Genomic DNA, 26764 nt, shown 5'->3' with positions numbered 1-26764 from the left:
ATTTTGATTTTTTTCTTTAATTAAAAAAATGGTTCTTTCAGGCTCCACAACCTCTGGTAGCTTAACTGAGCTAACTAACTTGCTCTTTTTAAATAATAAGCCAACTCCAAATATGTGCAGTTATCAGCCATTTTTTAAAAATGGTCTGTTCACCTATCTCTCTCTCAGCGGGCCTGATAATGAGAAAGAATGCCCCAGGCAAGGATGGCACTAAATCCTGCGCAGATTAAAAGTCACATCCCTCTAGTTTTCAAGCTTGGCATGACCCAAGTTACCTGTTACTACAGTGGCATCAGTGCTCAGCACCCTTGGAAACCAAACCACTAGACATACAACAGTAAGCAAGTCCTAGGTGTCTACCAGTGATTCTGAAAATGGATAGGTCTGAGAAAGTGAATTCACCTTTGACCAGTAATGCTCTCCTACTTTGCCCTGTGCATGGAAATGGAAGCAGCTAGAGTCAGACCTTGGTCTAAGTAATTATTCAAATAGATCTTGTTAAAGTTAGCAGGAAACCATGCTGTAAAGTGTTGCTATCCCAGACTTGCACTGGATATACAGCCTCTTTCCAGCTGGGCTGTCTGGTGGCAGCCATGAGCATGAGCCTGGAGCCTGGCTGGGACTCACTCTTCTGGGCTTGAGGAGATACGCTGTGAGCACTGCCAGTCGTCATCTGCAGCAGCGAGGGCAAGGACTGCAGAGAACCTTTCTGCCTTCCTTCCTAGATACAGCACTTGGTCCAAATGAGCAAAGCAAGCCAACACAGTCTGGATCAGAGACAGGCACCTCTCTTGTCAGTGGGGTTCAGTTCAGCCCACTGCATTCACTTTTTGGCTGTAGACTCACTTCACTGTACTCATACAGTCCTAAACCCCACAAGGTGCAAGTACAGGTAAACTCTGAAGGCTTTACTTGCACCATAAAACAGGGGACCCATTTTATTCCCATTCTGTGATTGGACCCAGAGCCATGGTGGACTTGAACAAACAGGGGAATAGTTCTGTGGAACTTCCTACCACTGCCTCCCAAACAGATGGCCCATTTGGCCTCTACTAGCACTGGACAAAGCTTTAGTTCTTTGCTTTTGATGCCTTATGTAAATCCTGCCGCAGTCCCTCTACATGCCAGTTTGGTGTGAGAACAGGCCCACTGGGGTTGCAGAGCGCTCCCCACAAGCGGGCAGAAGGGCCATGTAGAAATCAAATCCACATGACTGTATTTACAGGCAACTAAAAAGAAGGCTGCTCTTCCAAGAAAAACTTTTCCATGTAAAAGAATTCATAATCTCCCCTTTGACTGTCATTGTTGAAATGATGGCCTTGCAAGCTGGAAACTTAAGACCCTACCGGCGTCTTTTCTGTAAGCTGTGATTTATGAATGGTTTCGCTGTTGATTATCCTCCAGGATTACAGCACAGCAGCCCTGACAGACAAGCAGAAGAAATTTCACAGGATAATGGGCAGGTCTTTCGCCAGGGCACTGAGGCAGGGAGGTGTGTTTTGACTCAAGCGTGTAACAATATCAGCAAACGCCAACAGGACTCAATTGGCAATTGAATAGTCTGCATGTAGGGCCCTATTCAAAGGCAAGCAAAGTCAGCAGAAGTCTTTATGATGATTTCCCTGGGCTTTGGACCCTTTGCTCACTCTATAATAGCGTTCAGTTAATTTATTGCATTGATTGTGGCACAAACTGTGCAGACTGCAGTCAAATGTGAGCAGGCAGCATTTGCCACACCTAACCCTATGCATGTTTTTTAAAGATCATTCTACTTGACTGCAGTAGCAAAGTCTCACGCCTTGTCTGGAAGATCTACTGTCTTTATGTCAAGCCCAGAATAATCAAAGGGAATTTGCTTTCTTTGATTTATTGCCAAGAACAGCCACTCCTGAACCCCAGAAAAGGAGATTCTGTGGCTTTGGTTCCCATTTTCTGCTAGACAGTTTGTTCCAGTTCACTGCAGTGAGGGAATGTTTATCTGATGAGGGTAAAGGGGCCCTGGGCAGGTGCAGCCCTGACTTGAGGGAGCTGCACAGCATCCACAGTGCAGAACTGATGCAGTGCTAATGGGAGTGAGGAACAAGTTACAAGCCCTCGTGGTGGCTTAGCAAAGCTATACCTCAGGATGCTCCAAGGAGACCAGTTATCTCCCAAGAGATCTCTCAGAGGCAAATGCCTATGTTAGTTTGGTTCCTTCTGGGCTTTGGCCTTCACTTGACCAGACAGCCAAGACTCAAGAGTCCAGGTCAAAAGAATTTCTGATGTGGGAGCTGCCTAAAAATAGATGATTGGGCCTCTTCCTGAAAGGAGGTGATTTCATCTCCTGGTTAACTGCCTCTGCTTGTCAGGGAAAAGGCTCCTTCAGTTCAATCTCTGCCATGCTGCTCTGCGAAATAAATCCTTATCGGCATGTGATATCCAGGTCCAACACTACAGACGTGCTTCCTGCTGTTTGTAGCATCATCTGGACCCACGCAGTGAATGGCGATACAACACCCTCTTGCTTTGGGTCATTTTGTGCTGAGGTAAACAACTCCATAAGGTCCCAGTCAAGGGTGGTCTGGGCCTGATGCACCTGGCTTCTATTCTGTTGCATTTCCCTCAGCTTGAGAGACGCTGATGCTCTTAATACCACTGTCAGGAACACACTGCAGAGAGGAAAGATTGCACCTCTTCAAAGGCAACCAAAGAACGTAGCTACGTCCAACTGTGGCCCAAGCCTGTCTTACTGGGACTACTTATGCTGTGGGTGTTCCCAAAGGATCAAGTTCGATGGTGAACCAGAAGGGACATTCCTAACATTCTTCCCATTTTGCCACCCAGCTTGCTTCAGAAAAAGTCCTGATGTAGGTGTTTGTATCCTGTCTCTTTCTTCCCTCACTGTATTTGTCTTTCAAGCCTGGCAGCAGTGGAAGGAAACTTAGCACGTGATGCTGACATTCTGCCATGTCTGTGAGATGGCAGATTCCTAAAGCACTCAAGTCTAGCAAAGAGACTAGCTAGGGAAACAGAAGTCAGAGGATTCACCAAAGCATCCAGAAGCCTGAACCTTGCAGATTCAAGGGGGTAAGGGCTTTTATCCAGAAGCAGGGCTGTCCACATCATGAAGGCTGTCTGGGTTTCTGCCCCCACCACCCACATAGCCCCTCCCTCATGGGTTCCCACCAGTGCAGCATCATTTTGTACTGGTGATCCAGATATATCATCTGGATGATATATCCAGATATCCATGAACATATCCAGATATCCACGATCCAGATATATCATGAACATATCCATGTTCATGATATATCTTACTAGCATAATGTACATGGCCAAAAAGGGCTGGTGGATATTTTATCAAAGCTGTGCTGGAGATAGGAACCTGGCCAGAATCTGGAGGGAAGGGAGGCAGAGAAAAGGCCATGGTGGTAGAGAGGCTGTGAGGGGAAACAAGGAGCACCACCAGTGAGAGCAGTGTGAGACATGAGTCCCTCGGTACTTAGCAAGGCAACCAGTAGCAAGAGGGGGCATTCAAGCATGGGGTCAAAGCCCCAGCAGTCAACTGAGGAATCTGTCAAGACCACACAGCCCTCAGCAGACCCTCTGCTCATTACCTGAGAAGAGCTGCCAAACCCATGTGCAGCATCACCTGTCTGGCACACAGCAGTTCTCTGATCCTGGGCAACACCACACTCCTGCAGCTCCAGCAAAGCACAGTTCTTCAACCATTTCAGGACTGGGCCTAGAGTTGTTTTCGTTAACAAAACAGGCAAGAGAAGAAAAGTTGGAGAGTCTGTGAGAACTCTGTAGGTTTCAAAAAGATCACTTTAATCAGCATCATCAGAAATACACCTCTGCCTGAGAGTGACTCTTAACATATGTAGTCCTGCAGGAATTTTCCCTAGCTTTCTGCTGCTCGCCCCCTTAATTATTGTTGTTTTGTACTCAAATTCCCAGCTAACAGAGTTATTCCTTCAGGGTTAGTGCTGGTAGCGGAGGCTACTGTGCCACAGTCTATGCCTTCAGACACTGCTGCCCTTGTACCACTGTATTTGCACCTGTTTGTCTACACTGAGCTGCTTCAGAAAACTTCCCTCCAGACTTTTCCTTCCTCCTTGTTCCACCATACACACAAGGACCCAGTTCCCCTGCTCCCAGCCAAGACACAAGAACATACCAATCCCCAGTAAATTAGGAATTGCTGACCCAAGGATGATTTCAGTAGAGCAACATTGCCTCAGCCGAAAATCCCCCACTTGTTGTTTTTCTTCTTTAGTGGGGCACTGTACAGTATTTATGTCCTATTTCAACAGGACTAATTCAACCTACCCAGCATATACCTCTCTGTCGGCACTCTCTATTCTTCACTGACCTTCTATTCAGCCAAATATTCACTGGCCAAGAGCTGGACCCTGTGGCTCCAGGAAGACGTCTACCCCAAGAATGAGTCATTCCTATTACAGCCTTCAGGACAGGAGGCATTTCTTACTACCTGCCCACCCTGTGCTTTACACAAGAGAGCTCCATCTTGGGTGAGCTACCCAAGGCTAACTTTAAACAGTCGAATAATAACACCTCCACCATAATATGTGCACACACATGCGCCCTGCACAACCCAGCAGTATTTTAGCCAGTCATAAGTGAAGTCAATACCCCTACAAATCCTTGGGGCTGCTCAACAGTTCCTAGCTTTTCAATTGTTTAGAGCTCAGCAAACCCTAAACCACGAACACACACTTCCATGCTAAGCATGTGCATCGTGCCGAAATTTACTTTTAAAAAATATATGTTCTTTAGCTTCAGGAAAAATGGAACTGTAGTTTCTCAAAAAAAGATTTGGAAAAAATACATTTTTTTTCCCCCCAAGCTAAAATATATCTCTGTAGGAGGAAAGGATACCATGCTCGCCCCCGTCTAGTGTCCAAGTCCTTTGTCCTGCTCTTTTTTTTCTTTCAGGAAAGCAGTTTTGAAGACACTCCTTCCTCTTGCAGCTACAGCCTCACCACTTCAGGAGAGGGGCAGGGAAACTGTTGGGTTGAATCACTGCAGTTCACAGCACTAACTGCCCAGCAAATCCCATTACGTGATAGGTACCAAGCCAGGGCCTAATTTATGGAAATTTTGACCTTTGGTCCCCTCTGACATTTGCTGATCAGCTGTAGCCTGTGTGAGACTCTTACAGTATGGGGCTCTGAACCAGCCTCTGTGGCTGAGGGAGCCGAGGAGCGGGTCAGAGGTAGGAATTCACTGAGGTTCTTGTGGGGGCTGCTTGGTGGCTATTTGACATTTATAAATCAGTGACATTCTTCTGCACAGCTCAGTGCATACAAATTGCTTCAGCTACTCTGAGAAGGGTCCCTCATTTCAGTCAAAGGTGGATTTGGGCATCCTCAGCCTTTCTTTTTGACCTGAGTAAGAAAAAAAAACTAAACAAATCCAGCTGGCAAGTCCACTTGGCACCATGTAGTGCCTGGCTCCCTCAGCAGAATGGAGTCAGGACTCTTTTGGGATCAAACCCTACCTCCGAGTACTTTGTGCCATCCTCAGCGTGAAAGCCTTCAGCACTAGGTGCAATACCAGACCCCTCACGTTTTAATCACTCCCCAGAAGAAATGTTAACTTGTGTTCATCGGAGTTGTTACCAGCATAGCACAAGCAGCCATGGTCCTGCTCAGCGCTGGGCCAACAGCTCGGACCACGAGGAAGCCGCCAGCTCAGTTTCAGCAGAGCTTCCCCTGGAAACCCATTTGCGGTGACCAAAGCTCCCCCAGACTGGGCCGCACGGGTGGGCCTGCCCCACGTTTCTCACCGCCTGGCATCTACGCAGAGGCAAAGCGTGACGAGAAAAGCGTAACCAGGGCTGAGGACAAGGAAACATTAACGTGAGCCCGTCATTGCGCAATAAATGCCCATATTGGCTTCAGCAAGCCCAACCTAACCATTCTCCGAGGCCCCGTTTACGTGGACTCCCTCCTCGGCACACCCCGCTCCTCCCGGCTAGTGGCTGCACGGGGTGTTGGGGATGCCTCCCGCTTTGTTTCGGAGGCCCAAGTGGTGCGGTGGCCAGCTCCCCGGGGCCACGGAGCCGGCCAAACGGCCACGCCGGCGCTTCGAAGGCTGCGCGAAACGGGGAGGCGTGAGGACGGCCTCGAGGGCGCGGGTCAGCCCGCGCTGCCGCGCTCACCCGCTCCCTCCTGCCAAGCCGCCCTGGCCGCCTCCGAGCGCCGCCGCGCTCTCGGCCGGTGAACGGGGGCTCTCGGCAAGCCACCGGGCAACCCCGTGCCACCACAGCCCCTTCGCGCGGGGCGGGGGAGGCTGAAAGGGGGGCGAAAATCAAGACAGACCTGAGGGAAAAATCAGAACTGAGGGAAAAACCGGACAGAACTGAGGGAAAAACCGGACAGAACTGAGGGAAAGATCAGAGCTGAGGAAACCACAGGTCCGTTAGGGCCGGGGACGCCACGCCGCGCCGCGCCGCGCCGCGTGTGGAGGTTGCCTCAGGTCTCGGCGCGCGACCCGCCCGCGAAGAGCCTGGGCAGAGCTGGGGGGCCGGGGGAAGGGGAGGGCGCTCCCCGGCTTCCCTCCCACCCTCGCAGGATAAATGGGCCGCCGGGAGGCGGCGGGCGGGCGGACGGCGGCGGCGGCGGCGGCGTGTGGAGCAGCGCGGCCCGCCCGGTCCCGGCCCCGCCGCGCCCAGCGCTCCCTGCCGGCGGGGCCGCCCCGGGCTCCGCCGCACGTAAACGGCCGCATCCCCCGGGGGACCGGGCCCTTCCTCCCCTCCCCTCCCCTCTCCTCCTCCTCCCCTCCCCGTCCCTCCCTCCCTCCCTTCCCCGGGGGCCGCCTGCCGGGCGGGGGGCGGCCGGGGCGGCGCGCGGGGGCCGCGTGGGGGGAAGGCGGCCGGCGCCGCCCGGCTGATGCTGCCTCTGCCCCTCGCAGCAGGCTCGGCCCGGGCTCCGGCGGGCTGCTGGCGGCGATCGAGACCCGCGGGGGCTCCCCCGGGGCGCCCGTGCCCTGCCCTGCCTCGGCGGCGGGAGGCGGTGGAGGATTTTCTCCCGCTGCCGCCCCCTCGCTGCCCCCCAGACATGGTCGGTCACCTACAGCTGCAAGGGATGGAGGAGAGCCTGAAGGAGAAGAGCCGGGAAGGCTTGCTGGACAGCCCGGACTCGGGGCTGCCCCCCAGCCCCAGCCCCCCTTTCTACTCCCTCTCGCCCGGCGGCGGCGAGGGCCGAGCCGGGGGCAGCGGCGGCGCGGACCCCCCGGCCCCGGGGCACCGGCGAGAGGCCAAGGACGGCAAAGTGGTAAGAGCCAGACCCTAGGGGCTTCGTCCCCTGGGGGGCTTCGTCCCCTGGGGGGCCCTGCTGAGATACCCCCCGGCACGGGGGGCAAGAGGGGAGCCTGTGCCACGAGGCACCCCAGCTGCGTCCCCCCTCGGCGCCCCGGCACGGCCCTGGGCATCCCGACCTTGGGTCGGGATGCCCAGGGCCGTGCCGGGGCGCCGAGGGGGGACGCAGCGATGACACGGGGACAGCTGGGGACTTTCTGATAATGCTCACAGAGGTGTTGGCGATTGGGTTGGGTGAACCCTAATAACGGTGTGGGAGTGAAACCCAGCTCTGAAACACGCTCCAGTGCCTACCTTAAGAGCAGAAGGGCGTAAGGGCTTGTCAGTGACACTGTCCTGCCCGGTAGATACAGGTTGTGGCCGTATCTGTCTGGACCGACGCGGGGAGCCTGGCTTCCAGCCGCGCTTAACGCTTCTTCGTCCCACGTTTGTTTGTTTTGCCGTGAGGGCGAAGCCACGTTGCTGGAGCCCTGCTGCTAGGGATAAGAAGCAGCCTGTTATTCGGGGCAGGGCGCAGACGCCCGTCCGGGGAGTTGTTTTGGAGATGCGGTCTGGGGAGGGTTGTGTGCCGCCGCTCTTCGCTGGCGCGGGGTTTCGTGGCGTGGGTCTGCGTGGAGGGTTATGTGCTGCATGGCTGAGCAGGGCAGGGTCAGCGGTTTGCAAGCCCAGACGGCTGGCAGCCGTACTATGGATTTTGGTTAGCCTGACACAGTGCCAGTGAAGCGGCTGACTGTGGAGTAGGATTCGGGTAGATTTATGATGACTGTTATTCTGCTCTGTTTATTTCCATCCTTGAGCTTTAAAAGCTGCTTTTAAACACAAAATGCAGAGCATAAGCAAGGGTGGGAGAGGTTTTTAAAGGATGATGAAAGTTCTTCTCTGGGGATCTTTCAAGTATTTTTTAATGCATATAAAAGATATTTGTAGGTGTATTCAACAGTTAATTGGCTTCTATACAGAATAAAAACTGTCTGCAGCACAAGTCTTTCCATGGGAAAGATTTAACTACCTATGGATTGACTGACAACTCCAAGACTTTCTTCTTCCTGGTAGAGACATTTTGCAATGACTTTTCACACCCTCATTTACTTTCTCAGGTTCTAAGGTTATTTTAGCATGTTATTGAAAACTGCCTTTCATTCCCAAACATGCCAAAACCTTCACACACAAAAAATGAGACCTTCTCACCAGAATAAAGTGGGTAGGGTGCGCAGTGTTAATTGTGGAAAATCAAATCTCAAACCTGCTAACACGGAGGTTTCAGATGCAGAGTCTTACCTGCAGATGCCTCGGTGTGCGTGCCATTTCGATGGGACTGTTTGTGTAGAAAGAGTTACCTGCATGCATCTGGTTTGGCAGGTTCAGGCAGTTGCTGTGTATCTGTAAAATAAAATATGGGAGGAAGATGAATGAAGTCTTACTGGACCAGAAAACAGCTGGAGTGGAGATGGCTGCAAAGCCCTGTAACAGGGATGTGACAGCCTCCATTCCACATGAGAGCCAGCCACCACTCCTCCTCCTCCTCCTCCTCCTCCTAAGAAAGCTCTTAGCTATCGAAGATGAAATAGCATAGCTAAAGCCCATGCCAGCTCTTGGGCTACTAGGACTGAGAGTTTTAGTGCTTGACTGCTACAGCAAAAAGTTATTTCTATGACGTGTGTATAGCAAAATTACATTTTCCAGTTATATTTATTTTGATCACAAATGAACATTTTACACATTTCAGAGGAGCTTGCTTTGTAGATGTTTCCAAATTCTGTATCACAGAACTGTATGCTGTAACTCTATTTGGTATACTGCAAAATAATGAAATAAATAGGAATTTTCATTCTACTTCACTATATAGAGAGTTTCACTTCATTTCACTGTGCAAATACTGTGCTTGCAGCTGTTATTATTAAGGAAGCAGGAAAAATATGGAAACTCTGCTTGCTTTGTACTCCTAAATTTCAATGTCTAATTAGTTTTAATCTTACTGTTTAACAGATCTATGGGCACTTATGCAATCTATGAATGTGCTCCTGTTTAACTCTACTACTCTGCCCTTCCTCAGAGCATGCAGAATTGGCAAATCAGTAATTGCAACTATTTGCAAACCAAGGCTTACTTTTTTTTAGTTGCCTATTATATTAGTGTTTATTTTGCTTATAAACGTGACAGAGCCAGGAATACAGTCTGCATTCTTCTGTGCTGTAATACTATAAAACATCTATAAGCTCAGTCACTAATGACCAAAAAATCTAGTATGTATGGTTGCAATAAATTGCTGTCAGGTGAAGAAAACAACATTCCAAATCTGTGGGAAGTTTTCCGTACTATTCCTTGCTGCAGACCTATCAAAAACACCAGTCTGAACCCAATTGTGTTCTTTTTCAGTCAGCTAGTTTGCTCCAACTTTACAAATATGTTGAAGAATTTTTCTGATCTAGGACAGCTCTTCTTATACAGACTGAAATTAGATTGCATGCCCTTATTGAAGACTTTCTTGTGTGTAAGATCCATGTTCCCCCTGCTTCGTGTGATTAACTGTGACTCAGAAAAAGTAAACTCTTTTCTCTTTAATAAGCACGACTTTGTTTCAAAGACAATGCACCATTTATTCACATTTAACCAGCCAATTTGGCTACAGCTTTAGGATCCAAGAAAATATGAAAGGCAATTTAGGGCCAGAGTCATAAATACCACAAGTTCAACACCATTGAGGGACTTTTTTTGCATTTTACTTGCAGTGCAAGAGAAATTGGCTTTTACTTTCTTCAAATAAAGTCTATGTAGGGGATTTGTCAATTCTTTTGTGCTTAAATGCAAATATCCTAATGAAAATAAAAGGTGACTTTTACCTACCTCTGCCTTTTGAATTTGAAACATGATTGAATTGATTCTTAAGCACTCAGGGATTGGTTTACTGAATTCTCTAGGCTTTGTGTGTAATTCTGGGCCAAAAGGAACATGCATACATCAAAGTGCATCTCTCTAATAATACTCACAGAGAAGCAGTTGCTAGATGGGTAGGGAATGAAATGGGACATCAAGGGAGCTAGACCTGCTGAGAGTTTTTCCCCCACTGTGTCTGTCCTCGGATATCGTTATAAGCTAGTAGGACTGAGTTTTGAGCTCATTACTGTTGCACTAAGTGCTTTGCATCCAATAGCATCACTCCTAATTTATATCAAAGGAAATGAGAATCGCGTTCATCTGCGGAACTATCCATCATGCCTTCCTTGAAGCAGCAGACTTGTCTGTTCTCAACACTGTTGCCACTGAAACAAATTCCTTTTTATTTGAAAGACTAAATATTTGTGCATTCACCCTGCCACACTGAGCACTGGCTTCTGCAAGACTATGTCCCAGTGCATCTTCTGTCAGATGAATGCCCCCACATAGGGGATTTCTACTTACGTTCAGCTGCTGTGTTTGACCACAGCGTCGTGCCAGAATCAGACTTGTGCAGTGGGAGGAGATTGCAGCTTCATCTCAAGTGTAGAGGGAGAGAGCAGGGTACCTAGCTCCTTGGCACAGCTTTTGCTGGCATGGCTCCAACCACGGGGTCCAGGTCAACATGTGCACCAATTCTGCTGGATTTATGAGTGATATTAACAATATCTCTTCCTGACAGGCTGTCCTTTGAAGAGCCCTTTGGGAAATTGTGTGCCATGGAGCCCACATCTTGTCCTGTACTGAAAGAGCTCCAGGAGGGGAGGCCATCCTGTGGGGACTGGGTGGACCATCAGCGGGTTTCTAGGCTCCAGGGTTTCCATAACTTCCAGACCTGCCAACATCTACAATGAAAGCACAGGTGGGAGAAAGGCTCAGCACCCCCAACTTGACCCAGCTTGTAGCCCTCACACGACGCAGGAGTCCTGAGTCTCCCAGCCCATGTGCATCCCAGTAACTGGAAAAGCCCCAGGCTGCGTGCGGAGAGCGAGGTGCCTGTCCTGTGCTGCAGCATGGCTGCCCCTTGGGGTTGGAGTTTGTTGCCCAGCATCCTGATCCACTTCTGAACAGTTCCCACAGCTCCAGGGTGGGATTTTGCTGGAATTCCCTCAGCAGGGGTTGGTGATGGTTTCGGCACACACCTGCCGTTCGCCTCTGCGCTGGCTGCCTTGCGTAGGCCTAACCCCCACGTGGCTTTTCTCTGTGCCTCAGCCCTGTCCCATCCTGAATGTGCACCTACCTTCTTCCTTGGTTCAACACCAGCAGTGAAGGAGGGGGAAGAGAGGACTGGCTGAGGGCCTCACCTCATCTGCAAACTGTGACAGAGATCCCTTCTGGGCAGATCGGGCTCCAGTTCCTCAGCAGGTCAACCTGATCCTGGTTCAGGCCTGTTCCAGTGGAGCTGTCTCTGTGCAGTGATTAATGGCTCAGTCCTGGCAATCAGAGGAAGGGGGTATCAGACCCGCACATAAAACAAGGCCCTTGGCAAAGAGGAGGCCACAGCATTGATTGCTACCTGACAGAAGGGTTTCTCCAGGGATTGGTGTGCCAGAGTGTGTGCTGCGGAGAGGAACCCCAGCTGCCAGCTGTTTGCAAGCAGCTCCCTGGTCATTTCAAAGCTACGTCTCATGGTAATAACATCCGTTGTGGGCATGGATCCTTTGCCTCAAAGGATCTCCAGATGCTGAGAAAATGAAATGCAAATGGACAGCTCTTCACCTGCCGTCAGTCTGTATTATCAGTTGAATTAGTAGAGACATGGTAGTGCAAGTATACGCACTGTTGTCTTTGCAACAGTCTTGGGGTTGGACAGGCACGTAATCTTGATTCAGGGAGCATTCCCGATAAAGGCAAAAAGGGAAACAGTTACAGGAATCACATCATCTACTCTGAAAATGTGACAATATCTAGGGTGGTTTCTTCTAGCTGTTTAACCTCTACTGCATCCCTACATAACATTGTGGAAAATGAGCAAAGTAGTATACCTATCCCACTTAAAATAGAAGAGACATCTAGGCAGGAGGGATATAATTTTTTTTTTGAAATGAGAAAGCCCTCCTTTCTGCCTGAGATTGCCATTTACTGTTATCACTTCCAAATTAAATCTCATCCGGCTCTAGTATAAATTACTTGTAATGTGCGATACATGAAGATATTGGGAAAACAAATGGTCTGTTAAACAAATATTTCTTATCAACTAGAGTGGAAAATGTAGGTGTGTATCAAGTAACTCAGCCAGATCTTTCATTATAGCTGTAAATAACAGCTGATTAAAGTGACATTTTCATGGATCTGACATGTTACCATGGTAGGGAAATGTGGTGAGAGATTTGCTTACGCACTAGCTAAGATAGAAGCTGGGAATTTGGAGAGCTATATCCTGTTTGTAGCCCTGAGACCCGGGCAAACCATTTCCCCGTACAGTCTCTAGGGATCTAATGCCACAGCCTCTTAGCACCTTCAATGTAATTACCATAGCAAAAGGAGTCAGTCTGTTCTGGCCCTTCTTGCTCTCTGGGGAAAAGTTTTTTTGGGGATTTCTTTTACTTTTCAAGTCACCTTAAGGCCCTTTCTTTTTTGTTGCTTTGCTGCCTGGAATTTGGAAGTTATGGGAACATGCAAGGTACTGCAGGCCAGTTTCATGGCACTTTTTTGCCTTACCTTTGTTTACCAATTGGTAAATCTCCTTTCTTTCTTTTAAAATGCCCTGAATAAAAAGCATCTTAACAGTGCAAAACCCAAAGTCTGACTCTAAATAATTATTAGGAATAAAAAAGTGTTATTCTGTCCACTACATGATTTTTGCTGTCATTCATAACTCTGAGGTCTAAAAACCCTCTAAGAACCAACCACTGAAGTGTTACGTATGGCACGAATGAAGCAGTGACATGGAACTGAAGGGCACATGTCCGTCCTAGAGTGAGGAGACCCCCATAATACTTACGTCAGCATGAAGGAAGTGCTCTTGGTGGCAGTAGATTGAATAACTGTTCAGCAACCTATTTTATGTATGTTTATCCATATACTATGTGAAAAAAAGCAGAGCTTAGCTGCCCAGGCCTTTACATGCCTGAAAGGCATCAGAGTTAAGACAGAGGGAAAAATGCAGCCAAACAAGAAATCACTTCAACTTTTTAATAATACTTTAACCCTTTGCTGGTTGAGACAATTTATGTACCAGAAAGGAAATAAAAATGCCAGCACGTTTCCTGCTTAATTCTACTCCCCCTGCCTTGGCTGTTTTGAGGGCATAATGTGTACATTTGGGGCTCACTTTGATCTCTCCAGTGAGAGATTCCCTGGCTATTCCCTTTTGCCTCCTCAAACTTCATGGACTACCCAGACTCGTCCTTTCCCTGTGTAGAGATTGCAAGGTTGTGGTGACTTTTACAGAGCTGCAGAGGATGGTAGAAGTTGCCCAGTTATGTGTTGAGCATCTGGTAAGTGGCAACACAGCTCCAGTCTATGGGAGACAGATTAGTCAGACCTCAGCTGTAGCCTTTCAGCACCATAGGGTTTGTTCTTTGGATAGATGGACCCCAAATAGGGATCACTTGTGGGCAGCCTGGTCTAAGGACACATGGGTTCCTCCTCTTCACCCTCAGTGACCTTCAGCAGTGTCCAACAAGCACTGCTCCCGGCCCGTCTGTGGTGCAGGGCAACAAAGGAACTGACCTTATTTGTGAATGTCTAGAGATCACAGAGTGATCACTAGAAATGAACCAAGGATCATCATTTTCTGTAGCAAGTTCAGCACTCCAGTGTTCCTCTTCTTTCAACCATCCCTGTCAAGAAGAAAAAAAGTCACTTATCTTTTTTTTGACAGAGGCAGAACCTTTTTGTTCTGTTTTTGTCTTGAAACAAATTGGAAGGAGCTGTTGTCAAACTTTTGCCAAAAAGCCAGTTTTTGGCAGGTGCCAACCATATAACATTTCAGCCCCAAAGAGAAACCTTTTGTAAAGCTTGTATCCCCTGTTCTTTGCTTCCCAACTGCAGATGAGATTCAGGAGCAAGCATTTCAGAACTGGGGGCAACAGCACTGGGGGCAAAACAAAACCTCATCTGAAGTTCCTGTCCAGTGCTGCTCTGTAAAACCTGGGCTCACTGTTTAGTGACCCTTTCCCTCTGCAAGTAATTTCAGTTGCTTATTTGGTGAGCAGTCTGCAGTGTTTTATAGAAGATCTCTAGTTTTAGACTGTGCTTTGTAGGTTACTTACATCTTCCATGTGCAGAATTCCAGGTGACTTCAAGGTTTCCCACCTTGCAGCAGCTCATGGTCCTACTCATGGTAGATAAGTGTGAATCTGTAATAGTCTCTGACAGGTGTAGAAGTTTCTGACTTTGGCTTGACACTCTCTGCTATTGTCCCAGCTTTCTAAATTATTCAAGCCAAGCCTGCAGGTCTGAAGCTGATGCCAGTTTGCAGTGTCCACCTATGAAATGCATTACTGATTTTTTTCACCCCTATCACTTTACAGGTACTGAAGAGCCACCGTTGCTTTGTACTGAGAGTTTGAAGCTGATTAGGTTGGCTGGGGTCCAACCCAAGTAATTACTGAGGGAGCCTGGCGGGGCAGAGTGCAATTTCAGTAGGATCCTGATTCAGGCATGTAGCTGGGATGGCAGTTGCAAAAGTCCTTTGCAACAGGTCACAACCACTGCATATTTGTGCATTGCTCTTGCGAAGGCTGGCCCTCCAGTTAGCTGTATGTTACTAGACCTGGATTATTGCTTTAGACATTCTTCTTTTCCACTGTTTAGTCTGTAAAAATAGGACATTCAGACATTTTCCAGTAAGAGCCGTAAGGCTATTCATACCTTTTGGTCTGCTCTTCATGTTATGACTAACGTCCACCTTTCTGCCCTGTGCAAATACAATGTTTCATCTGAGAAAGCTGGAAACACCTTTTGTTGAACTGGCATGATCTTTTCAAAGAGAGGAGCACTGAGATGATAATTTTCTTGCTTTGTCTGCAAGCAGAGAAAAACTTGCAGCTTTTTGGACAAGACCTTTCCTTAAGTGGACACAGTGTAAAAAGAGGGCAGGTTCTCAACTGGAGTTTTGCTGATGTCAAATACGTCCATAGGAGTATAAAAAACAAGAGAAAACCCTCTTCAGCCTGCAATTAGCTACTACTGCAAAATTTGAAAGTGTTTTCTACAGCTGGCCTTGTTTAAGCAGCATTTTGAAAGAATCAGCACTGTATTTTTAGCCTAGTTTCCTATGGAAAAGGGGCATGTGTAATCAGACAGTCATGACCCTGCATAGGGAGGGGGCATGTGTGTTTGTCTGTCTCTCTGTGTGTTTTTCCTTGTTTTCCCCAAGAACTTGTGAACCCAGTGACTTTTCTCAGCTAGATTGGAGGAGTGGAGGTGTGAGAGATGATTGACTTCCTGCTCTTCCTGCTCTTCCACATAGGAAAAACAGTCTGCTGCAGGAGGGGACACATATTGCCAGCCTTTCTTCCTTCACCAGTTAAAGCAATCTGCATCACTTTGCAGGTGAACCTCCCAAAACACCAGCTTGTCTGCTGCTGGCCGAGCCCATGACTGCATGTGCACATGCTGTTTGACTCCTGCACCCAAACAAATGTCTCCTCACGCAGGAGATGTCTTTAGAAAGAGCTCTGGCCATGTGTAGCCTGTTAAAAGCTAGAGTTCTGCACCCTTGTGAACTGTTTGGCCTGTCTGATCTAAACAACTCGCATTTCAGAAGCAAAAAGAGTTTTATTTATGACCAGAAATGCTGCTCCTTGCCCTTCCCTGTCAGGAATGTTGAAAGAAATCCAGGAATGAACTTTGCCTTTTGGCCAGTGTTTGAGAGTGAGGGTGAACATACCTTTTTTTTTTTTTTTCCAGACCTACGCAAAGACTGTCCTTTTTGGGAGAATGAAACAAATATTTGATGAAACAGAGGGGCTGACCATTTTACTCATTGTTACTCAGTTTAACGCAGTAGTAAAATACTGGGGTATTTCAGTATGGAAAGACTAAACAGCTTTGTGGCTTTGGGACACAGAATTCAAGAGTTTGGAGAATTCAGATGAAGCAATGACATTTTTTGCCTTACCCTGAGGCAGAAAGCCCAAGCCACTACAGAAAACCAGACCTCAGCTAGTGTGAGCTGATGCTATTGAGTGGTGTCAACACAGCTTTGCCAGTTAACACCAGCTGAGGGGATGACCGGGTGAGCATCGCTGGGATCTGCATGGCATGCAGGGCAGGGTGCATGCCGAGGCACCTCTTACCCAGCACCGGCAGTAGGAACAGGACCACAGCTCCAGCATCGCTCCTGTACGTCCCAGCCAGAAGATGCTGGGGAAGGCAGAAGTGAATCACAGAGGCAGCACAAGCCAATTTCTCTGTATCCTCAGCTACCTTCAGTGGATCTTGTCAATCCTGAGATACCTTACTGATTGTGAAACTGTTGAAAAATCAGCTGTGATTCTAGTGCATACAGATTCAGTTTCTGCATCATGCAAAGCGGAAAAACTCCAAGGGCTTTTCAGCCACCTAGAGACCTTTTCAACCCTGCCCAGAAGCTGCCAGCCATCTCCTTTAATGAGACCCTGTGTGTCTCACCCCATGCTCAGCTGTGCATGATTAACTAGAGCATCCCTTGGAGCAAGACAGCCACTTTTGGTGTGGAGACTTTAGCAACAGAGAACCTACCACATCCCCTGCTTGATCGTTCCAAGGGATACATTATTTTTAGCCTGTATGTATATATATAAATATACACTACTCACTTAAGTAGAACCACATCCTTGAAGCCAGCAGACTTAGGCTCTAGCTCTGTGTTACGTAGGACTCAGAGCACTTCTCCATGCTGGTGTGCTGTGAGTCTTTTTAAGACTTGGCAGCCAGAGAAGCAGTTTGGATTTTTTTTTTTTTAATTTGTTTTTGGATAAATCAGGACTGACCACTGGTTGATTCAAGGAAATAATTATTTTTGAAATGTTTTGTACAGTACAGTTCCAAAGTGTTCTGGGCCTGGCTGAGACAATTGCAAGTGATGATCTCCACTCATCAGCTAGGCTGCAACACCTCACACAAATGTACCAACCATTGCAAGTGAGATTTAAAAACTAAGCTTTTCATCTACAACCACATATAGAAAGCAGCTAATCTTGCTTTTTTTGCCTATGAAGTCCTGGCCAAAAAAACCCTAGCTTCTGATAGGCCTTAATTCATAGCAGTAGAAGCAACAACATCCGGGCTAAAAAGACCCAAACAATCACAATTCTTATGGGAAACAAGAATGGAAGAAAGAAAGAAAGGGCTAGATTTCAAAGAATGGACACTGCAGAGTGAAGTGACGGAGATCTGGGTAGAGTCACTTACCTTGAGCTGGTGTGCTGGGCAGAAGGAGAAATGGAGGGTGCCATTGGTGGGAACTGAAAGGCACCTTACTGTGTCACATCAGTTCTTTGAGCTGAAGTCAGCCTGTAAATAGAAACAGCCACATGTGGCAGACCAGAAGGTTGAAGCATCTTAAATGTAAGGCCTACACAAGGCTTGTCTGTGCGAGGATAGAGGTTAATGGTCCAGTTCTGTGCCAACCATCTTTAGGCAGTTTCTTGGCAACTTGACAACGGTCCTCTCCTTTGAGCTGTCATGCTCTTTATGTGGAGGAGTGCCTTCCTCAGTGTGATGAACAGACCTGTTGCAAAGCACCTGGGGCTGTCCAGCAAACCTGGGAAAGACAGGGATTAGGAGGGGGAACTGAACGATGCTGAGAGTGTGGGCAAGGTGACTTTAGTTTGCGTGGAATGGAGTTGGTCCTGATGCTGTGGTCTTCTGCACCTGTCTCTCAGGAGACTCTGAGGAAACCGAGTTCAGCAAAATTGCAGGCATTGGTGTTGCCAAGGCTGAATGTGCTGCTCAGCCCGTGCCAACAGCACATTGTGAACTGTGCTAGCCTCGTCTGTTATGTCCTAACATTCATTGTGCTCTTCTTCCCTGCAGATGCCTTACCTCCTCCTGAACCCGTCCATGCCAGAGATGAGGCCTCGAATGTACCCTGTGTTTTTTGGAGAAAGCATTGAGGTCAGCCCTGAGCCCATGCAGGAAATTAGGTACAGATGGGATTGGTGTGTGGGGGGGGGAACAGGGGGAAATTCTGTCCTGGTACTTTTCCTTCTGCAAAAAATTAAATGTGTTTACAAATGGGAGTCGTAGTTATTTTGATGGGAAGGGAGGGAGGGACAGGTGGGAGGATAATGCCTGAATTAAAAAGACCCTGACAGGAGCAGAGATGGAGGGGAGGAAGCAAGGACTGTGGGGAGGTAGTGAGAAAAGGCGGCTTTCCTTTCAAGGCCAGACAAATCCAAAGCTGTGAGAGAAAACCATTACCATCTGTAGGCTTGATGACCTACGCTAAGTAACCTGGTGGTCTTTGTCCTGTTCCCTGCTGACTTGTAGCCTCAGAAGAAGCAACACCATTATAATTGGCACCTGTTTTTATTAGCACTTGCAACAGAGGCCAACATTAGACTAGCTCACAGAGGCAGAATTATCTCCTCCTCTGGAGGTGGTCCCTCGAGTCAGCATTTGAGGTGTTCTGACCTCCTGCAGGGCTGGAGGGGATGGCCCATGGAAAAATGTTGGTCTCCTGCTCTTCTTTCTTTCTTTTGCTGGTGTGGAATGTGCTCTGCAAACAGTGTGGAGCACAGTTACACACAGCTTGGGGCAGGAATGGTGGGAAGACTGTAAATGCAGTTCCCACCCCCCCTCAACCTATGCAAACGTCTCTCTGGAAATGTACCCCAGTAAATCTCTGCTTGCTGAGGAACTGCCGGCAGGCATGTTTTTATGGTGATTACATCGGAGTCTTGTTTTATGTGCACTGAATGACTTGCTTACACCCTAGCTGTGCAAAATACATTACAGCAGCTCAGATTACATGCAGCGCACAATCAGTCAACCCCCCTCCGGGTGAAGGTAATGACAAGCACACACCCAGCTTTTAATCTTTTTTACGTGGTGCTGCAGATTCCTTGGCTGCTGATTGCCAGAGAAGTGTTTGGGGAGCAGAGAAAGCATGTGAAAGTCCTACTGCTCCCCATGGTCAGGGATCCTAGGAGAACAACTTTATGTGGCCTGGTTTCCCTACATCCCTCCTAGAGGCCAGCAAAGAACGTGCAGCGCAGTAACATCACCCGCATTTTGTGGGTCCTTACTCTAACAACTGTTAACATTGATGCTTCCTCAGGCCCCATGGCTTGGATTTTTGACAGCCACGGCACACAGCATCTCTTGGTTTTGCCTGTTATGTGACCATTGCCTGGATTTTTCTGTAGGCCCCAACAAGCAACCTCCCCTTCCTCTCCCAGCACCTTGATTTTGTCTAGCTTGGGCTTCTCTTTGTGCTCTGGTGGCAGGACAGTATAAAGAAAAAGAGACAATCACCCAGCCTTAACAGCTCAACAGATGTCCCATACACCATGATTCTGCCACCCATGACAATCATGTTTATGGCATTATTTTCCTGCCATGCTAGCGCTTGCTTGGCTAGCAAGGACTGTGAAAGCAACAGCAGACTTGCTGTGCTGGGAAGTAGATTTCCTTGACCTAAGTGTGACAGCCCATTTCCGTAGCCGACCAGCAATGTCTGTTCAGCCTGGCCATTGGGGCAGTGTCATCCTCCAGGCCTAGCACTAGTAGTAGGGAGCGCGGTGAGACCTACCACAAGTCAGTGACCAGTGGACCTTTGTTCCACAGGGGCATGCAGCATTTAGGTGGATGTTGTGAGGCTGGGCCTGTTAAAAATGCATGGAACAACACTGGGTCAAGAATGTGCTTGGGACTTCAGGGTCTTCCTGCGCAGTCCGTGGATGAACGTCCATTCCTCAGCCTTTGATCTTCCCCCAGCTTAGGGGCTCCACTGCTTCTTGACGTCCTTTGCTACCAGGGTGTTTGCCTCCAGTGTAGTTCTCAGAATCGAGCTGAAGCCCAGTGAGACCCAAGGAGGAATCCAGTGGAAGAAGCAGGTTGCTGGGAGCCTGTGCAACAAGGTCCTTTCTGACCTAGCCTGGCCAAGCAGTCTCTCTCCTCTGTGAACAGGCACTGCTGAAGTGCCGAGATGGCTTCGCAGCAAGGTGGGATTCTACCAAGCTGCCCTAGAAGGGAGGAGTCCTCTTGACTCTGCGCTTTCGGTTGTAGGATTTGCATCTGTCTCAGTGTCTTCAGACTTCAGATATCCTGGGGCAGGTACCCAGCCCTTCACTCAGACCCAACACTAGAGTGTGATAAAAGTTCCCAGCTCCAAAGGGTCAGAGAAGAGTCTTGCCCATCCTTTCTCCTTTGCTGCCTAGGCCACATTCCTGATGTCTTGCTGTTCTCTGCAGGTGCAACTCTGAGGTGAAGTATGACTCTGAGAAGCATTACCGGGATGATATCTTCTACAGCCCTATCCCCACTGTCACCACCTACAGTGAGACGATCATCGCCGCCCCCAATTGCACCTGGCGGAACTACAAGTCCCAGCTGATTTTTGAGCCCCGCCAAAAGCCGCTGAGGTTCCAGAGCACGACTATCATTTTTCCTAAGCGTGCCAAGAACATTTACCGGACCACCCTCAACTACAGCTTGGGCTGTGCCAAACGCTGGTTTGCTTCCAGTGTGCAGCTGGAACTATGTGAGGAAACCAGCCCCTGTGTCATCTACAGTGAGACCCTCTGATCCACCCTGCTGCTGGCGACTTTGTGACCTCAAGGAGACTGTGGCCTTTGCTGGGTCTCTGGCTGGGCCCTCATTGATGGCGACTGAATATTAGTGGCTAGAGAACATGTCATCTTGGGTGAGGCTGAACTGGCTGGGAGGAGGCTTGCAGGGCACGGGATGGTTTTGATCAATGAAAGGCTGGCTTGCATTTTGCGACGTTCCTGACATGCATGATCTGGATTTTATTTTTGTTTTTTTTCTGAGCATATCTATTTTTGACTTGCGTTTAGATGAAATCAAGATGGCAAAGGACCCTATTACCCCATAGCAGAGTGCTGCTTTGTGAGCTCTGTAGGTCTCATCTAGCACGTAGGTGAGACTTACTGTGGCCTTCAGAGCTGATTTGATCTCTGCAAAGAGAAGACAACTGCAGAGTCACCGTCCAGCCTGCTTAGCAACCACCCAGCCAAATCTTTTAGAGTTTAAATGCAGAGGAGGCAGCTGTTTGTATCAATACGTTCCATGCCGCTCCAACAGCTCATCTGGAAGGTAGCTGCAATATTACACCACTGCAGTAACTCCCTGTCTAACTTACTGACAGGAGTGGGGACTGTCACCAAGAGAAAGAGGAGGAAAATCGCACAGAGTGTTCTTGCTAGCAGCTAGATGTTTACATACCATAGCAAGACACTGTACAATGGAAATATCTAGAGGAAATTTGTGGTTTACAGAGGTCCCTGCCTTTGGGAAATAGCAGAAAGCTCAGCTCCAGGGAGAGAAATAGCCCAGAAAGTACAGGACTGTACAGAAAGATGAGAGCACTGCCTCCATGTCACAGGAGCAGATGTCCTGCACAGAGTGATTACTAGCTGTTTCCATTTTCCTCTGCAGGTAACAGCCTTCCATCAGCCTTGGCTGTGAGAGGAGCCAAGAAAGTTGTGTGAATAGTCATGACCTTGTCTGTCCCTAGTCCCACAAATTACCTGAAATGTGCCACGGTGGGACCACAGCATGCAGGAATGTCACCCAGGTGCCAGCAACGCTCTCCTGCCAGTCTGCGTGCGTGGCAAAGAAAGGCCTGCCCACAACCACAGCCACCTCTTCTGTGAACCCAGCCTAGCAAAGCGTTTGTAAGGGAGTCTGCAGGGCTCTCTAGGCATCTGCAAACCTTTTGAGTTTCAGGGTATGGCTCTATTGCAGAGAGGAGTGTAGTACAGGGAGATGCTAACTATCTTTAAAGAAGCCAGTGCAGGGCTAGCTCATGAGCAGCATTGCTCACCCGCTCAAGAGTTTCCATACCTGTGACATGAACAGCTTACCTGACTGTGGAGGAGCATCCAAACTGTTTCGCAGAGAGTCCGAGTTACTAAGGACCCAAATCTGTGCTGGATTTCCTTCATCAGCCAGGCTGTAACAATTCAAAGGTACTTCATGAACAGCTGAGTTGTCCCTGCAACAGGATTAGGAAATTTAGAGCAGGAGTCACTACAGCCACCATAAGGTAAACCATTCCCCACTTATGAATCACATCTCCTGGCATCTCTGCATGTTGGTAGCTCACTGAAAATCTGCAGAGCCTGGGTTCCTACAAACATATAACCTTTGAAAAATGGCAGGGAATTGTCTCCAAAAATCTTACCAATAATTTTTGCATGCTTCTCATAAGAGCCCAGACTTAGGAAATAGCTACACAGCTCCGGGAATTAATTTCCAGCTTTCCTTCTTCTAAACTTTCCATTTTGTTCCTGACTTGCTGTGAGTCTGATTGAGTTATTTCAGAACACAGCCAAGCAGCCAAGTCAGAAAACCTATTAACAATGTCAACAAGACATAGCTGATTGCCCAGAACAGTTGACGCACAAACCCACAGAGATTAAAAAACGATCTGACAAACTTAAAAAAAATAATATTTTAAATAGTGCCTTTTTCATCAGTTTCAAAAGGCAATTGGTAGATGTGATCAGAACTGTGACCTTTATGAAACAGAGCTCTCTTGTTTAAAATGAAGCACCATTTTTCTACCAGAGGAAAACATAAGCTCTTTATATACATACCTAAATCCTAACAGTTGAAGCATCATTGATGCTGAGAGATATGTTGTGTGCTAAGTTAGTGATAAACTCTGCATCTCCATCTGGGAGTTAGATCCTGGTAGAGAGAAATCTCTCAAAGGATTTCCAAGGCTTCCACTGACCATAGAGTTCTTTTAAGCAACGCAGAAATGCAGATTATATTTGTTATTGGTCAAGTTTTGCTGTCACTTAGCAGCAGTATCTGCCTGGGAAAGCAGCATCTGCCTCAAAAGGGGTCATTCAGCCTGAAGGCTGCTGCCTTCTCCCCAAAGCTCCAGCGAACACGGCACTGCACAGTTAGCTTAGACAGTTGAGACTGGGTCTAGATATTCAGGGCAGCTGAAGCTGGGGTGAACATGGTCCCACTGCAATGCAAGTTGGTGACACACTTACTTGCTAGGTCATCTTGCTGCTTACTGCTTATCGCATATTTCCCAGTGCTGGTGAGCAAGCCACATCATGATGTTGTCCTTGTGACCTGTGGAAGCCCCTGTCTGCCTTTCTGGGTCCACTGTGCAAGTCCTGGGGTGCTTTGCCCCTGTCCCCATGAGTGTCCATAGCAGAGGGGTAGTGACGCTGTAACCAAGGTTTGAAAGCAGCTCAGAGTCAGGCAAAAATGGTTTGGGTGCAAAAAGGAAGGTCTGTCAGGACAATACTTATACCCAAGAGACCCCTGCAGTGATGACAGATTAGATTGCAGGCCCTCCACTGAGCAAGCGTGGGCATGGGCTGGCCATGGGACAGCACTACTGCTTCTGAGCTGAAGGGATGCCTAGTACTCTGTTCTGACCAGACATCAGGTTTTCTTTCTGTTAACAGTTGAATTATTCCCCTGCTCTAAGCACAAAGATATGGTTTTTTTGATCAAGACAAGCTTGCCCAAGAAGAGCTCTAGCTGGGCCCCTGTCTCCCTTTGGTTCAAGGTGAGAAGTCTACCAGCTATATGGGCTTTCCCAAACAGAACAGTCCCCCACAGACATCCCTGTGCTCCCAGGAATCCTGCCATGTATTTATTTTGTGTAACAGGCCTAGCTTCAGCATTTCCCATCTAGTTCTTGCTGCCCTGGTATGATGAAGCTTAAGCAGATTTTCTTGTTTTGCCATGTTAGGAAAACAAAACCAACCTGTGGCTTGGGTTTCTGGGCTGCCGAACACCCTGTAAGCTGTATAGCTATGGACAGGCTGTGATTGGTGAGCTACCAGCCCTGGGCCATATCCAAACTGTGACATTGTTAAGTGCCTGAAATCTGTAGGAATTTTTAAAACATAGCTTCTAAAACAGTTTCTCCCTTGGGTCCATCACAAGCTGCTTCTTTTCTCTGTGAAAGTTGTTGGAAAGGGACTTTGCTCTCAAACATGGGCCCCACCACAGCGTAAGGCTGACAGAGCTGGTTGTAGGAGTGGGGTTGTCCCCTCCACACAGCACAGTCCTACTTTACCACCAGTCCAGGATCTGGAAGTGATTACAAATAACTCGGTCAAAATGATGGATTTGATGCTTGGCATAGTTGGAAGCAGCCATGTCTTAAATCTGCAGCCCGACACCCCCATCCTCCCTCTGTCCCTATTGCTCCTATCCCCATGACCAGGTTAGGTGGCATTAGAAGAGCCCCAGTTCATCTTGACTGATTCATTCATGATTGGGATAGGTGATGAATTTTGCATCTGGCTCAAAGACCAGAAATTGAATTGTGTTGCCAATTAGGAATCACTCCCAGCAGCCCAGAGGTGCCTTATTTGTGGTATGTTTTGTACATCTAAAGGGAATGATTTGTCCCGCTAGAGAGGTGCTTTTCTTTTAAATGGAGCATTTTTCATCTCAAACAACAGATCTTCATTCACGTATACTTTCTCAGAGATACAAATGATGAATCTAGAACATGGAAATGCTGTTTAGGAAGGTGAGATTCCTTGAATAGCTGGGACTGTGGCTACATAGTTTTTCCCTAGGATCTTAAGATGCCTGTTTTCCATAGTTCTGTGAGCCTGATGGGTGAAGTCAGACTCTGCCTTTAGGCGTTATTTTCCTTCAATAGTTATTTTTTGAAACCACAAGTTTTCACAGAAGCCTTCTGTTTTTCATTGTAGTTGTTTTTTTTTAAGATGCTCTCTTTTACATCAAAACAGAATATTTTGGAAGGCCCTCTCTCAAAGATGAGGGGTTTGCCCTTATCCCCTTTGTTTCTGTGGTTGCTTTGCAACTAAATGCAACAGAGCATGCTTGTGTCTGGTCTGCCTTTGCCTTTCCATATTCCTTCTTGACACTTTGTGTTTCAAGAGATGAGGTGGGAACAGGCCTGTATTGCTTGTCATTGCATTTGGGGCTTAAAAGGGGAAGCCTAACTAAGTACTGACCTTTCAGAATCTGAGAAATACTTTGCACAAGCTGCAGAGAACAACTTTGACCAAAAATCTTTCTTCTTTTTTTTCTTAAAGACAGCTCTACTTTTCTCAATGTGAAATACAGACAGATTCTTTCAGAATACAGACAGGCTTTCTGGGAACGATGAAATGAGGTTTGGGTGTTGATAGCAGCGTTTGAGTGAGCTGCTGGTCAGAGAAGTGAATGCTGTTTATTATTTATGTTGAGTGAGTCTTACAAAAAATTGGGAAAGGTCACTAGAGGGATAATGAGCAAAAGAATTTGTAGAGCAAGCTGAAGATTGGAGTCTGTGTGAATCTCGTCTAGAGGTGAATGGTTCTATCTGTGAAAACCGTGAGCTAGGATATTTAGCCATTTTAATTTTAACCTGCCAGGAAGAGTGTCCTTGCCCTCTTTAGAGTTATAGTCAGATCCATCCTCCCTCACAGTCTTTCAGTCCCGCTGAAGTCTGTGAACGTCAGCATTCCCCAGGCTTGCAGGGGTCTCCGTGCATCAAGCACACGCACACAGAGCTGTCTCTGTCTGTCCTTTATAGCGAAGGGTGGATCTCACTTGGTGGATGTTTGTGTTTCTACTGCCAGATGAACTCTGCTCCCTGAGTATTAACCCATCACTCACAAATTGATCAGTTCTGAACATCTCCCCCTAAGCACACCAATAACCACTGTATTTTACAAGTCTTGCGTGACACTCATTCCTTCTCAGATACTGTGATGGCCATCAAAATGAGCAAAGTATCCTACCATGTGAATAGTGACCTGAAGATGGGGCTGAAAGGTGTCTGAAGGTTAGAGAAGGGCAAGGAGAACATATACTGGTGGAAATGCATAAGGATGTGTCATATTTTTATTTTTGTAAGTCTGATTCTCTAAGTGCTTGTAAAGTACTTTACTGTTGTATATGTGGTGATGCAGTAGTTCACAATATCCTTTTATTTTTGTATATTCCCCCTCCACAATAATCCCTTCCTGTTCAACTCATACAGAGTAATTTAAGAGGACAAAATTTATATATCATAATAAAATGCACAAACTGCTATGCTGATGTATCCAGTTTCCTTCCTTATCCATTTACTTGGTGTCTAGTGCCACTTTCCCATCCGGATGGAATGTTTACAGTGTTTCCTTCCCTCATCTGTGGAATTCAGACCAACTCTCCTTGGTCAGGAGGCTGTGGACTCAGATGGGTGGTGCCGTGACTTGTAAAATCTGCTCTATCGCTTATGCCCAGTGAAAGTTTAAATGGCTCAAGCAAGAGGGCACAAAACTCAAGTTTCCTGCAGAGCCATTTCTGCAGTTCAAGATTTCACTGGTCAGCAGTTGTTCACCCTAAATTTCTCTCTTCTTGCTCAATCTTGTTCTACCTAGTTGTGAAGCCCTGGTGTGC

General features: G+C 47.7%; 1 protein-coding gene across 2 annotated transcripts; it reads left to right on the top strand.

Annotated features, from left to right (window-relative positions):
* The first annotated feature begins 6649 nt into the window (after positions 1-6649).
* Positions 6650-26416, top strand: RFLNA (refilin A). 2 transcript variants are annotated; one of them, XM_067307180.1, is made up of 4 exons: positions 6650-6718; positions 7083-7280; positions 18227-18336; positions 20608-26416. In XM_067307180.1, the coding sequence occupies exons 2-4, from the start codon at positions 7092-7094 to the stop codon at positions 20939-20941; spliced, it is 633 nt and encodes a 210-aa protein (XP_067163281.1). In that variant the 5' UTR covers positions 6650-6718; positions 7083-7091; the 3' UTR covers positions 20942-26416. The 2 variants fall into 2 exon arrangements, with proteins under 2 accessions (XP_067163281.1, XP_067163280.1); XM_067307179.1 differs by lacking the exon at positions 6650-6718 and having other exon boundaries at positions 6982-7280.
* Positions 26417-26764: the final 348 nt, after the last annotated feature.

This window comes from Apteryx mantelli, chromosome 17 (assembly GCF_036417845.1).
Source record: "Apteryx mantelli isolate bAptMan1 chromosome 17, bAptMan1.hap1, whole genome shotgun sequence".
In the NCBI taxonomy this organism is placed as follows: Eukaryota; Metazoa; Chordata; class Aves; order Apterygiformes; family Apterygidae; genus Apteryx; species Apteryx mantelli.
Note: the sequence above shows the minus strand (reverse complement) of the source record. Positions and strands in the feature narration are given on the sequence as shown.